Below are 13706 nucleotides of genomic sequence, written 5' to 3' on the forward strand. Positions count from 1 at the left end.
AATATCATTTTTGTGGAAAAAAAAAGATTTTTATATTTTCATGCCCGGGCGTTATAAACCTCTATGAAGCACTTGGGGGTTCAAAGTGCTCACCACACATCTAGATAAGTTCCTTGGGGGGTCTAGTTTTCAAAATGGTATCATTTGTGGGGGGTTTCCTCTGTTTTGACACATCAGGGGCTTTCCAAACGCGACATGGTGTCCGATCTCAATTCCAGCCATAAAAGTGAAATGGCTCTGCTTCCCTTCCGAGCTCTACCATGCGCCCAAATAGTGGTTTACCCCCACATATGGGGAATCAGCATACTCAGGACAAATTGCACAATAACTTTTGGGGTCATGTTACCCTTGGAAAAATTAAAATTGAGGGTGAAAAGATCATTTTTGTGGAAAAAATATGATTTTTTAATTGTACGACTGTATGTTATAAACTTCTGTGAAGCCCTTGTGGGTTCAAAGGTCTCACCACATATCTAGATAAGTTCCTTGGGGGGTCTAGTTTCCAAAATGGGGTCACTTGTGGGGGGTTTCCACTGTTTAGGCACATCAGGGGCTCACTAAACGTGACATGGCGTCCGATCTGAATTCCAGCCAATTTTGCATTGAAAAAGTCAGATGGCACTCCTTCCCTTCTGAGCTCTACCATGCGCCGAAACAGTGGTTCCCCCCATATGTCAGGTATCAGCGTACTCAGAACAAATTGCACAATAACTTTTGAGGTCCAACTTCTCCTGTTACCCTTGGTAAAATAAAAAAAAAATTGGACCTGAAGTAATTTTTTTGTGAAAAAAAAGTTAAATGTTCATTTTTTTTTTAAACCTTCAAAAAATTCCTCTGAAGCACCTGAAGGGTTAATAAACTTCTTGAAAGTGGTTTTGAGCACCTTGAGGGGTGCAGTATTTAGAATGGTGTCACTTTTGGGTATTTTCAATCATATAGACCCCTCAAAGTGACTTCAAATGTGATGTGATCCGTAAAAATAAAATAGTGTTGCAAAAATGAGAAATCGCTGGTCAACTTTTAACCCTTATAACTTCCTAACAAAAAAAATTTGGTTCCAAAATTGTGCTGATGTGGTCAGAATTGTAAAAATTGGTCTGGTCATGAACGTGCAAACTTCCCTTGGGGGTAAAGGGGTTAAAAATCATGGCTATTTCACAAAATATTGATTTCTGAACTCTTCCTGATTTGAAACATTAGTATTATTAAATGATTATGAACTTAGTTTCTTAGCATTATTTGAGGTCTGCAAGCACTGCATTTTTTTGTTCTTTTGACCATTTCTCATTTTCTGAAAATAAATATAAAATTTAGTGCTTGGAAATTCGAAGACATGTTGTCAGTAGTTTATAGAATAAAAGAGCAATTTACATTTTACCCACAAATAATAATAATATAATGAGAAAAATCAGTCAAACTGAAAATTTTGCAGTGGCCTCTTAATTTTTTGCCAGAGCGCGCATGCGCTCTCTCTCTCTCTGTGTATATATATATATACAGTATATATATAAAATATACATACATACACTATCTACAGAGCTCCTGCGTAACTGTCACCAGTGATCATTGTATTACTTGAGATTCAGTGATCATCGCTCAAATTACGGTATACACCGGAGCTTTCTAGATACTATATAGTACACAGATCTGGTAAAAATTAAGAGACCATCACATCAAAGCGCTGTCTTGGGCAGCCCATTCTCCAGACCTGAACCCCATTGAAAACCTCTGGAATGTAATCAAGAGGATGATGGATAGTCACAAGCCATCAAATAAAGAACTGCTTAAATTTTTGAGCCAGAAGCAGTGTGAAAGATTGGTGGCAAGCATGCCAAGATGCATGGAAGCTGTTTCTAAAAATCATGGTTATTCCACAAAATATTGATTTCTGAACTCTTCCTGAGTTAAAACATTAGTATTGTTGTTTCTAAATGATTGTGAACTTGTTTTCTTAGCATTATTTGAGGTCTGAAAGCACTGTTTGTTTGTTTTTTAATTTTGATCATTTTTCTTTGTCAGAAAAAAAACCCAAAATGTATTGCTTGGAAATTCGGAGACATGTTGTCAGAAGTTTTAGACTAAAAGAACAATTTAAATTTTACTCAAAAATATACCTATAAAATCAGACAAACTGAAAATTTGAAAGTGGTCTCTTAATTTTTGCCAGAGCTGTATAGTGAAAGTGTACAGATAATTTCAGTAGGCTCACTGATGACATCTCCAATTAACCCCTTAGCGACCGCCGATACGCCTTTTAACGGCGGTAATTAAGGGTACTAAAACCACAGCGCCGTTAATTCACGGCGCTGTGATTTAAGTGAATAGCACCCCCCAGTGTCGGATTTTCTCCGGGGTCTCGGCTGCCAGGGGTAGCCGAGACCCCAGAGAACATGAATCGGTCGGTTTTTACCGACCCCCGCTTTTGCGATCGCCGTTATTAACCCTATAACGGCAACCGCAAAAAAAAAAAAGCCGCGATTTTACATTTAATTTCTCTCTCCTCTGATGTGATCGCACATCAGAGGAGAGAGAAATAGGGTCCCCGATCCCCCCCCGGTACCTCTCCGTGGCCCTCCGTCCCCTCCCGGTGGTCCCACGTCCCGCCGGCATCCTCCGATGGGCGCCGCCATCTTGAAAATGGCGGGCGCATGCGCAGTGCGCCCGCCGGGAATCTGCCGGCTCCGGCTGGCAGATTCCATTCATTATTTTGATCACTATGATAAACGATCATAGTGATCAAAATAAAAAAAATAGTACATAACCCCCCCGTTTATCACTCCCTTATATAGGCCAATATAATGAAATAAAGAAAATATTTTTTTTTCAGTTTTCCATTAGGGTTAGGGTTAGGGTTGGGCTAGGGGTAGGGTTAGGGCTAGGGTTAGGGTTAGGGTAGGGCTAGGGTTAGGGTTAGGGTAGGGTTAGGGCTAGGGTTAGGGTTGGGCTAGGGTTAGGGTTAGGGTTGGGCTAGGGTTAGGGTTGGGCTAGGGTTAGGGTTGGGCTAGGGTTAGGGCTAGGGTTAGGCTAGGGTTAGGGTTGTGCTAGGGCTAGGGTTAGGGCTCAGGTCACGACTAGGGTTAGAATTAGGGTTAGGGCGAACTAGAATTAGGGTTAGAATTAGGATTAGGGATTAGGGTTGGGATTAGGGTTAGGGTTGGGATTAGGGTTAGGGGTGTGTTGGGTTAGGATTGGAGCAAGAATTGAGGGGTTTCCACTATTTGCCAACTTTGGGGGTCTAAAAATTGGGGTCTAAAAAATCACTTTTGTGGAAATAAAAAAAGACTTTTTATTTTCACGGCTCTGCGTTTATAAACTTTTGTGAAGCGCTTGGGGGTTCAAAGTGCTCACCACACATCTAGATAAGTTCAGTAGGGCGTCTAATTTCCAAAATGGGGTCACTTGTGGGGGGTTTCCACTGTTTAGGCCCATCAGGGGCTCTGCAAGCGCAACATGATGCCCGCAGACCATTCCATCAAAGTCTGCATTCCAAAATGGCACTCCTTCCCTTCCGAGCTCTCCCATGCGCCCAAACAGTGGTTCCCCCCCACATATGGGGTATCGGCGTACTCAGGACAAATCGCATAACAACTGTGCGGGTATGATTTCTCCTGTTACCCTTGTAAAAATAAAAATTTGGGGGCGAAAAGATCATTTTTGTGGAAAAAAATGGATTTTTTGTTTTCACGGCTCTACGTTATAAACTTCTGTGAAGCACTTGAAGGTTCAAAGTGCTCACCACACATCTAGATAAGTTCCTTAATGGGTCTAGTTTCCAAAATGGGGTCACTTGTGGGGGGTTTCCACTGTTTAGGCCCATCAGGGGCTCTGCAAGCGCAACATGATGCCCGCAGACCATTCCATCAAAGTCTGCATTCCAAAATGGCACTCCTTCCCTTCCGAGCTCTCCCATGCGCCCAAACAGTGGTTCCCTCCCACATATGGGGTATCGGCGTACTCAGGACAAATCGCATAACAACTGTGCGGGTATGATTTCTCCTGTTACCCTTGTAAAAAATAAAAATTTGGGGGCGAAAAGATCATCTTTGTGGAAAAAATAGATTTCTTATTTTCACGGCTCTACGTTATAAACTTCTGTGAAGCCCTTGGGGGTTCAAAGTGCTCACCACACATCTAGATAAGTTCCTTAATGGGTCTAGTTTCCAAAATGGGGTCACTTGTTGGAGGTTTCCACTGTTTAGGCACATTAAGGGCTCTCCGAACGCAACATGGCATCCGATCTCAATTCCAGCCAATTCTGCGTTGAAAAAGTCAAACGGCGCTCCATCCCTTGCGAGCTCTGCCGTGTGCTGAAATAGTGGTTTACCCCCACATATAGGGTATCAGCGTATTCAGGAGAAATTGTACAACAAATTTTGTGGTTGATTTTCTCTTTTAACACTTGTGAAAATAAAAAAAATTGGTTCTGAAGTAAATTTTTTGCAAAAAAAAGTTAAATATTAATTTTTTCCTTCCACATTGCTTTAGTTCCTGTGAAGCACTTAAAGGGTTAATAAACTTCTTGAATGTGGTTTTGAGCACCTTGAGGGGTCTAGTGTTTAGAATGGTGCCACTTTTGGGTATTTTCTGTCATGTACACCCCTCAAAATGACTTTAAATATGATGTGGTCCCTAAAAAAAAATGGTTTTGTAAATTTTGTTGTAAAAATGAGAAATCGCTGGTCAACTTTTAACCCTTATAACTTCCTAACAAAAAAAAATGTTGCTTCCAAAATTGTGCTGATGTAAAGTAGACATGTGGAAAATGTTATTTATTAAGAAATTTGTGTGACACATCTCTCTGATTTGAGGGTATAAAAATTTAAAGTTTTAAAATTGCAAAATTTTCAAAATTTTCGCCATATTTCCATTTTTTTCATAAATAAACACAAGACTTATCGAAGAAATTTTACCACTAATATGAAGTACAATATGTCACGAAAAAACAGTCTTAGAATCAGCGGGATCCATTAAAGCGTTCCAGAGTTATACCTCATAAAGGGACAGTGGTCAGAATTGTAAAAATTGGCCTGGTCATTAAGCTGCAAACTGGCTCTGTCGCTAAGGGGTTAAAGTAATTCATCTTCGCTTTTCTTCTTCATCTGGTGCAGACCTCTATGACTCATTCCAGACATGACTCATCTCTGCAGATTGTAACAAACAGGCACAAACATCTGTGGCTGTTCACATCTATAGCACCCTCCCCATTTTTCCCTGACATCTACACTACGCCAGATGAAGAAGAAAAGTGCAATAGTGCTACCATGGTGCCCTACACAGCAACAGTACCTCCTTTTGTTCCTCCCATAGAATCAGCATCCCTAAAAATAAAATATTTTGTAGAAGTGATGTCCACCACATTTCTAAAATTCCCCTAAACAGTTATTTAAAAACTATTCACTTTATGGTATAATCATCTCTGAATTCCTGCAGTTTCTGCAATCTGTATCTGCTGATACATGCTGTTTAACCCATTGTCTGCTGTGTATTACAAAACTGCTATCTAGAGACTGTTCACATTGCACTGTGAAACTCTGAAAACCACACTGGTTTCTACAGTAGAACCTTCATCGACATCCTGGTTCAGACCTGCCGTTTAAATTTAATCTGCTCTCCAGTGCTAATCAGCATTTCTGGCTCTTCGGCTTCTAATGCGTCCTGCTCTGCTTGCTTGTAATCTAGCATACCCTGTTGTCCCAGTCCTTATTGTGCCACTGTCCTTGGTCCATATGCGCGTACCCATCTCATCAGGTGAGACTAACAATTTTTATGTTGTTTTTGACATTTTAGGAAGATAAAATCTACTGGGAAAGCCAAATTTTCACAGAGAAATGCAGCAATAGCTCAAAAAGAAGGAGAGATGAATGCAGCCCATGTTCCTCTAAACGAAAATCAATAGAGATGATGAGATTTCAGAATACGCTAAAAACTATGCTTCCACCTCGTCATGATTTCCCTCAGCCATCAACTTTTTTTAATGGAAGTAAAATTAAATATTTTAGACACTTTTGTTTTCTTTGTATTCTACATAAGTATTAAAATGCCATTCACAAAGCAATTCCATAGTATTAGAGTTGATCAATCGATTCAGTGTGTTCCTGATGTAGTATCAATAATATCAATATTATCTAAACTTATTTATTACAGAACAAGCTTAAAGAGTAAGCGTTATTTTAAATTTTATTTGAATAAATCAATAGTAAATGTGAAAATAAGAAAATGTGGTAAGGACTTAGTCACACGTCAGTATTTGATCAGTAATTTTCATCAGTTTTTGTATGCTAAAACCAAGAGTGGAATTTACAGAGAACAATTATAATTGAAAGATTGACACCTGTTCTGTGTTTTGGCTACACTCTTGGTTTTGGCATACAAATTCTAATGAAATACTCATCAAAAATACTGATGTGTGAATAAAGCCTAATGCATTTTATCAGGGAAGCCTGCTTCTTTCTCCTCCTGGACTGATCTTTCATTCTCAATATCTCAATTCACTGGTAAAATGTTTATTCAGTGGATTCAAACTTTCCCATTACTAAAATATGAGGTGATAGTTGGTGCTCCTAAAGTTCTATGGAGAGGGAAGGGAGGAGATACAGCAGTCCAGAGATTCTGCTGCAAATTCACCAGAAAGAACAATTACAACTTTAGCACATGGCCATAATGCAGCAGCCATAGACATGTACTTTTTCTCTGTCCTTAATAATACTTGTGACCAAGTTATTGCCCAGTCGAATTTTAGTACAACCTTGTCAAGTAACAGTGTAATAACTTAATTAAAATATTTTATGAGAAAGCTTTGTTGTGTTGTGTGCTCTTTGTATACAGTATATGTCTCAAAATGTATTCTGAGACTTTTTACTCACAATTGGTGATGATCTAGCACTAAAATGCTCATGTGCTTGGTACTCAAATTGAGCAGGTCAGATGTTCAGACAGGCTTGACTTGAGTGCTCAAAAATCACAGCTGCCATAATCCCTGGGGTTAGTAATGGAGAGGTGTCTGTATGTATGTGCTTTGTGTATACACATATTTATGTTATCTGTGTATATATACTGTATATGTCTATGCATGTGCTTTGTATACATTTATATTTATGTGCTCTGCATCTGCTTTGTATACATGTGTTTGTGTGTGTGTGTGTATGTATGTATGTGCTCGGTGTATACATGTGTGTGCTTTGTGTGTGTATACATATGTGTGTGTAAAATGCAGTGTTTGAGTCACATATAGTGATGAGTGTATATTTTAATGTTCAATTTATGATCGCTGAATTTGCAATATTCACCCATTAATTCATTGAATATTCGCCGAACATAACCGGACGCCATTCAGGTCAATGGGAGGCAAAAGCAAACGCATGCACAACACCTTATAATGGCCCCAAATACTGCCAAAACACATCAAATGAGGGACAGACACCGGGAAAGTGGCCTCAATTCACCTACAGTACTAATTGTAGCATGGCACAACAGCAATCAGCCAGGCATGAGGTATCGGGGTCTGGGACAGCATTTACAGCTTTCACTTGAACGTCACAGTAAGACAAAGTGGGTGAGGGATCGGTGTAGGCTTTCTGTGCTGGGTGCCCTGATACCACTTGCAATAGCCCAACCTGCCTTCATACTCACCCACACTCAGGTGGCACAAATATCATATAAATTTCGTTGGCTACTATTGTCAGAAAAATCTAAGGATAGTAACACAAGTAGTTGACTTCAAGGAAGTGGAGACCTGATGGTCTTGGAGGCCTACTGCTACAGGCAACCCTCATACAGGCAACCCAACCAGGAGTCTACACATTTACAAAAGTTAGTGGCAGACACCAACAAAGTGGCATCAATTGCAATACAGTAGAACTAGTATAGCGGGGACTGACACCTCATCCACTACAGCCAACCCAGTAGTTGTAGACTGTAATCGGCAAGGTGTTGGAATCACTGTTGTGTATCCTTCTGAAAGCTTGTAAGTGGCGTAACTACAGTGCCTACAAGTAGTATTCAACCCCCTGCAGATTTAGCAGGTTTGATAAGATGCAAATAAGTTAGAGCCTTCAAACCTCACACAAGAGCAGGATTTATTAACAGATGCATAAATCTTACAAACCAAAAAGTTATGTTGCTCAGTTAAATTTTAATAAATTTTAAACATACAAGTGTGGGTCAATTATTATTCAACCCCTAGGTTTAATATTTTGTGGAATAACCCTTGTTTGCAATTACAGCTAATAATCGTCTTTTATAAGACCAGATCAGGCCGGCACAGGTCTCTGGAGTTATCTTGGCCCACTCCTCCATGCAGATCTTCTCCAAGTTATCTAGGTTCTTTGGGTGTCTCATGTGGACTTTAATCTTGAGCTCCTTCCACAAGTTTTCAATTGGGTTAAGGTCAGGAGACTGACTAGGCCACTCCAACACCTTGATTTTTTGCCTCTTGAACCAGGCCTTGGTTTTCTTGGCTGTGTGCTTTGGGTCATTGTCTTGTTGAAAGATGAAATGACGACCCATCTTAAGATCCTTGATGGAGGAGCGGAGGTTCTTGGCCAAAATCTCCAGGTAGGCCGTGCTATCCATCTTCCCATGGATGCGGACCAGATGGCCTGGCCCCTTGGCTGAGAAACAGCCCCACAGCATGATGCTGCCACCACCATGCTTGACTGTAGGGATGGTATTCTTGGGGTCATATGCAGTGCCATCCAGTCTCCAAACGTCACGTGTGTGGTTGGCACCAAAGATCTCGATTTTGGTCTCATCAGACCAGAGAACCTTGAACCAGTCTGTCTCAGAGTCCTCCAAGTGATCATGAGCAAACTGTAGACAAGCCTTGACATGACGCTTTGAAAGTAAAGGTACCTTACGGGCTCGTCTGGAACGGAGACCATTGCGGTGGAGTACGTTACTTATGGTTTTGACTGAAACCAATGTCCCCACTGCCATGAGATCTTCCCGGAGCTCCTTCCTTGTTGTCCTTGGGTTAGCCTTGACTCTTCAGACAAGCCTGGCCTCGGCACGGGAGGAAACTTTCAAAGGCTGTCCAGGCCGTGGAAGGCTAACAGTAGTTCCATAAGCCTTCCACTTCCGGATGATGCTCCCAACAGTGGAGACAGGTAGGCCCAACACCTTGGAAAGGGTTTTGTACCCCTTGCCAGCCTTGTGACCCTCCACGATCTTGTCTCTGATGGCCTTGGAATGCTCCTTTGTCTTTCCCATGTTGACCATGTATGAGTGCTGTTCACAAGTTTGGGGAGGGTCTTAAATAGCCAGAAAAGGCTGGAAAAAGAGATAATTAATCCAAACATGTGAAGCTCATTGTTCTTTGTGCCTGAAATATTTCTTAATACTTTAGGGGAACCAAACAGAATTCTGGTGGTTTGAGGGGTTGAATAATAAATGACCCTCTGAATAAACTTTTCACAATTTAAAAAAAAATTAAACAAAGAAATAACATTCTTTTTGGCTGCAGTGCATTTCACATTTCCAGGCTGATCTACAGTCCAAATGTCACAATGCCAAGTTAATTCCGAATGTGTAAACCTGCTAAATCTGCAGGGGGTTGAATACTACTTGTAGGCACTGTAGGTGGCATACTAAATCCCTACTCCCTACTAAGTGGCAGCAGGTGAAAACTGCGACCCAAGGAGGAACAAAGAGGTGGCACCAAGTGCTACTACATTGCTGACTTACAGAAGGTGGCAGCTGACCCCCTACAGCATGTAAGCTGCTATGGCCTGAAGGAGGGTTGAAAAATGTAGGCAGGCACTGTAGGGACTCTTTAACCATGGGTGCAGATGGGACTGGCTGAAGAACAGAAAAGAACTGTCAGGTGCAGGCTGGACCGGGTGCTAGACAGATGGTCCCTGGCAGGTGTGATCTGGACCGGCTGAAGGACAGAAGAGCAAAGACAGGTACGAGCAGACGGGCACAGACAGGTAAGAGCAGATGGGTACAGGGTAGATAAGCAGACAGGGATACCTGGGGAACCTGACAATGTAGCTCAGGCACCTCCATATTGGAGGAGTAGCCTTAAATAGAAGGTGTCGCCCAGCTATAGGCTGGGAATACCTTAGGTTGATGCAGGCAGTCCCTTTAAGAGGGAAGGAACGCGTGTGTTGTAGCTGTTTTCGCTCTGACCCAAAGTTAGGCATGCCAGATCACCAGTGAGGCCAAATAAGGAGTTTACGTCCTTAATTTACAAGCGCGCTTGGAGACAAAGGAGACTGCGCACAGTTTGTGGGCAAATCACTTTATCTGACATAATGAAACACAAGGCAATATTTTATACCATTTACAACAAATATAACTATGTAGCTCATGTAGCCCCCACAATTACCCAGGGTCATACTTTATTTACCATGTACCTAGAACATGTTGTGGCTGACTATTGAGAACATATATGATAAGAAGTATAGTCTCCTTGAAGAGGAGACTGACAGACTGCTGCGTCATGAGAATAAAGTCTAGCAATGAGAGGCAAAAGGCAATTAAAGGCAAACCATTATCCCTTCTATATCAATTTCCCCCTTTTGTAAATGGTATAACTTTTGCCACAGGGTCAGCTGATATCCACAACAGAGCTACTGTCTCATGGGTCTAGTACCGATAAGGGGGCTTCCTACCTGCTTCGCCCATCCACCCACAGTGTGGACACTCACTTTCCCCATTATCAATGGCTATCTGGGGTCTATGACACACTACGGAAGGTTCAGCCTTAGATTTTTTTTTCCAATACATACATTATTCAATAGCTTAGGTAATACATATATTAGAGCTTGTACGGCTACATAAAACAATAAGCAAAGCAACAAAATTTGCATTCAAATCTGCACAATGCTAAAAATCCATCCTGCTAGACCTTTAAACCAATTTGCTGGATTTAATAAAAGAGAATGTGTTACCCCACCAGGAGTCTCTGTTTGCACTGTGTTGTTTTAACCATTGGTTTCTAAGTTCACCTATTTTGTCTATACTGGCCCTGATCTGGAGATTGCCAGCAGGGTCAATGTAATTGCAACAGGAGGGACCAATTATCTGACACATTCCTCCTTCTTTTGCTGTCAGGTAATCTAGTACTATACACTGTGTTCCAAATTATTATGCAAATGATATTTTTCTCTGATTTTCCTAAATAGTCGGTACAAATGACAGTCAGTTTAATAAAAGTCATCACCGGTTAGAGCATACATCAAATTTTATTGAAGAAACCTCCCAATAATAACAGTATAATCTCCAAAATGAATAAAAACTCAAATTGCACTGTTCCAAATTATTAGGCACAGTAGAATTTCTAAACATTTAATATGTTTTAAAGAACTGAAAATGCTCATTTGTGGAATTTGCAGCATTAGGAGGTCACATTCACTAAACAAAAAGGATATTTGGAGTTAAATAGCTTAACAGGCCAAGTTACATGTTAACATAGGAACCCTTCTTTGATATCACCTTCACAATTCTTGCATCCATTGAAATTGTGAGTTTTTGGAGAGTTTCTGCTTGTATTTCTTTGCATGAAGTCAGAATAGCCCCCCAGAGCTGCTGTTTTGATGTAAACTGCCTCCCAGCCTCATAGATCTTTTGCTTGATGATACTCCAAAGGTTCTCTATAGGGTTGAGGTCAAGGGAAGATGGTGGCAACACCATGAGTTTATCTCCTTTTATGCCTATAGCAGTCAATGACTCAGAGGTATTCTTTGCAGCATGAGATGGTGCATTGTCATGCATGAAGATGATTTTGTTCCTGAAGGCATGTTTCTGCTTTTTATACCATGGAAGACAGCTGTCAGTCAGAAACTCTATATACTTTGCAGAGGTCATTTTCACACCTTCAGGGACCTTAAAAAGCCCTACCAGCTGTTTCCCCATGATTCCGGCCCAAAACATGACTCCACCTCCTTGCTGACATTGCAGCCTTGTTGGGACATAGTGGCCATCCACCAACCATCCAGTACTCCATCCATCTGGACCATCCAGGGTTGCTCGACACTCATCAGTAAACAAGACTGTTTGAAAATTAGTCTTCATGTATGTCTGGGCCCACTGCAACCATTTCTGCTTGTGAACACTGTTTAGGGGTGGCCGAATAGTAGATTTATGCACCACAGCAAGCCTTTGAAGGATCCTACACCTTGAGGTTTGAGGGACTCCAGAGGCACCAGCAGCTTTAAATATCTGTTTGCTGGTTTGTAATGGCTTTTTAGCAGCCACTCTCTTAATCCAATGAACTTGCCTGGCAGAAACCTTCCTCATTCTGCCTTTATCAGCACAAACATGTCTGTGCTCAGAATCAACCACAAATCTCTTAACAGTACAATGATCACGTTTAAATTTTTGGGAAATATCTAATGTTTTCATCTCTTGACCAAGGCATTGCACTATTTGATGCTTTTCAGCAGCAGAGAGATCCTTTTTATTTCCTAAATTCCTTGAAACCTGTGCCCTCCTTAATAATGTGGAACATCGTTCTTAAGTAGTTTTCCTTTAATTGAGCTCACCTGGTAAACTAATTATCACAGGCATTTGAGATTGATTTCAGTGATCCAAAGAGCCCTGATACACAATACCATCTATGAGTTTATTTGAAAAACAAAAAATAACATCTTTATGACACTTAAATCCAATTTGCATAATAATTTGGAAGACAGTGTAGTATGTTGGTTAGTAACTATGATTAATTGTCTCTGTATTGTATTAGTTTCATTAAGAACTTCAAGAATCTGGAAAATCTGATCATCCAGGTAGTCAGTAGCTTTCACTAATTTATCCTACATTTGTGTTATGAAGGGGTATGTTAGCATAATACTGAATATTTTGTTTGTTATCCCCATTTCTACTAGATGTGGCCTACCATTTGGATGGGGCTTATTGTCCGCATCCGCAGCCCTTCTGTACAAGGTGTGAATTGGAACTGCGGCTGTGTCTATTTTACCATGAGGAACTATGAAAGTGGCTGGTGTCAGCTTGGCAAGAGTGCAAACCCCTCTTATGTCTGGGCTCACCCACCTGTAGGCATGATGTCCGCACACTAAGAATACTCATTCTGGGATAACACAAACGTGACCTGGGGTCTGTATACATTGGTATAAACTGAAAAGTCCTGACATAGGCTTATGGGAACACCAAGTATTATTCATTTGTTTTCCACTTATACCAAATATACATTTACCCCTTTCTTTCCTTAGTATTTTACTCATAGATGCTTTACAGCTTTCAACACCATCTTGGTATACCGTCTCATTAACCTGTGTTTTATCATGATTGTATATACGGAAGCAATTATTGTCCTCACCACAGGTGTTTGCTCCAGTGTGTTGAAGACTGAAGTCCATCATTGGGAATGGGGTCTGAGTGAGAGATTTCAGTCCTCCTCCTGGCGACCATATTTCCGATGTCTGAATCATACTCCCGCCACCACATTTGTACCTTAGGCCCCGTTATATTAAGCTGAAACCAAGGATTAGCGGCCCATCCGATTATAGCCAATGAGGCAGATATATCATGGGGCACATTTTTTCCCCAAAACCTAGATTGAGTCCAAGTCTCATTGTGTATGCAGTGTGGGGTAAATACCTTCCATGGCTCCAGAGGTAAGGCTAAGTATGGCATAGTCCTTGCAGATACTGGGCTGTGTGTACAGATCCAACAGTCTTTCGGTTTCTGTGCTTCCATGTCCTTTATAAGAAGAGCATGATGTAAGTTTTTTTGTCCCAGTCAAC

The 13706-nt window shown here is 41.0% G+C and overlaps 1 protein-coding gene across 8 annotated transcripts in view; it reads left to right on the plus strand.

Annotated features, from left to right (window-relative positions):
- The window catches only part of LOC141100498 (uncharacterized), a 300902-nt gene extending 294109 nt beyond the window's left edge, over positions 1-6793 (plus strand). For all 8 annotated transcript variants that reach the window (XM_073589049.1, XM_073589053.1, XM_073589052.1 and 5 more), the window contains one exon: positions 5788-6793. In XM_073589049.1, the coding sequence (XP_073445150.1) occupies positions 5788-5896 (109 nt within the window). In that variant the 3' untranslated portion in view covers positions 5897-6793. The remainder of the gene's footprint in view (positions 1-5787) is intronic.
- The last annotated feature ends 6913 nt before the right edge of the window (positions 6794-13706 follow it).

This window comes from Dendrobates tinctorius, unplaced genomic scaffold (assembly GCF_039654945.1).
Source record: "Dendrobates tinctorius isolate UK_male_01 unplaced genomic scaffold, ASM3965494v1 ptg000105l, whole genome shotgun sequence".
Lineage (NCBI taxonomy): Eukaryota > Metazoa > Chordata > Amphibia > Anura > Dendrobatidae > Dendrobates > Dendrobates tinctorius.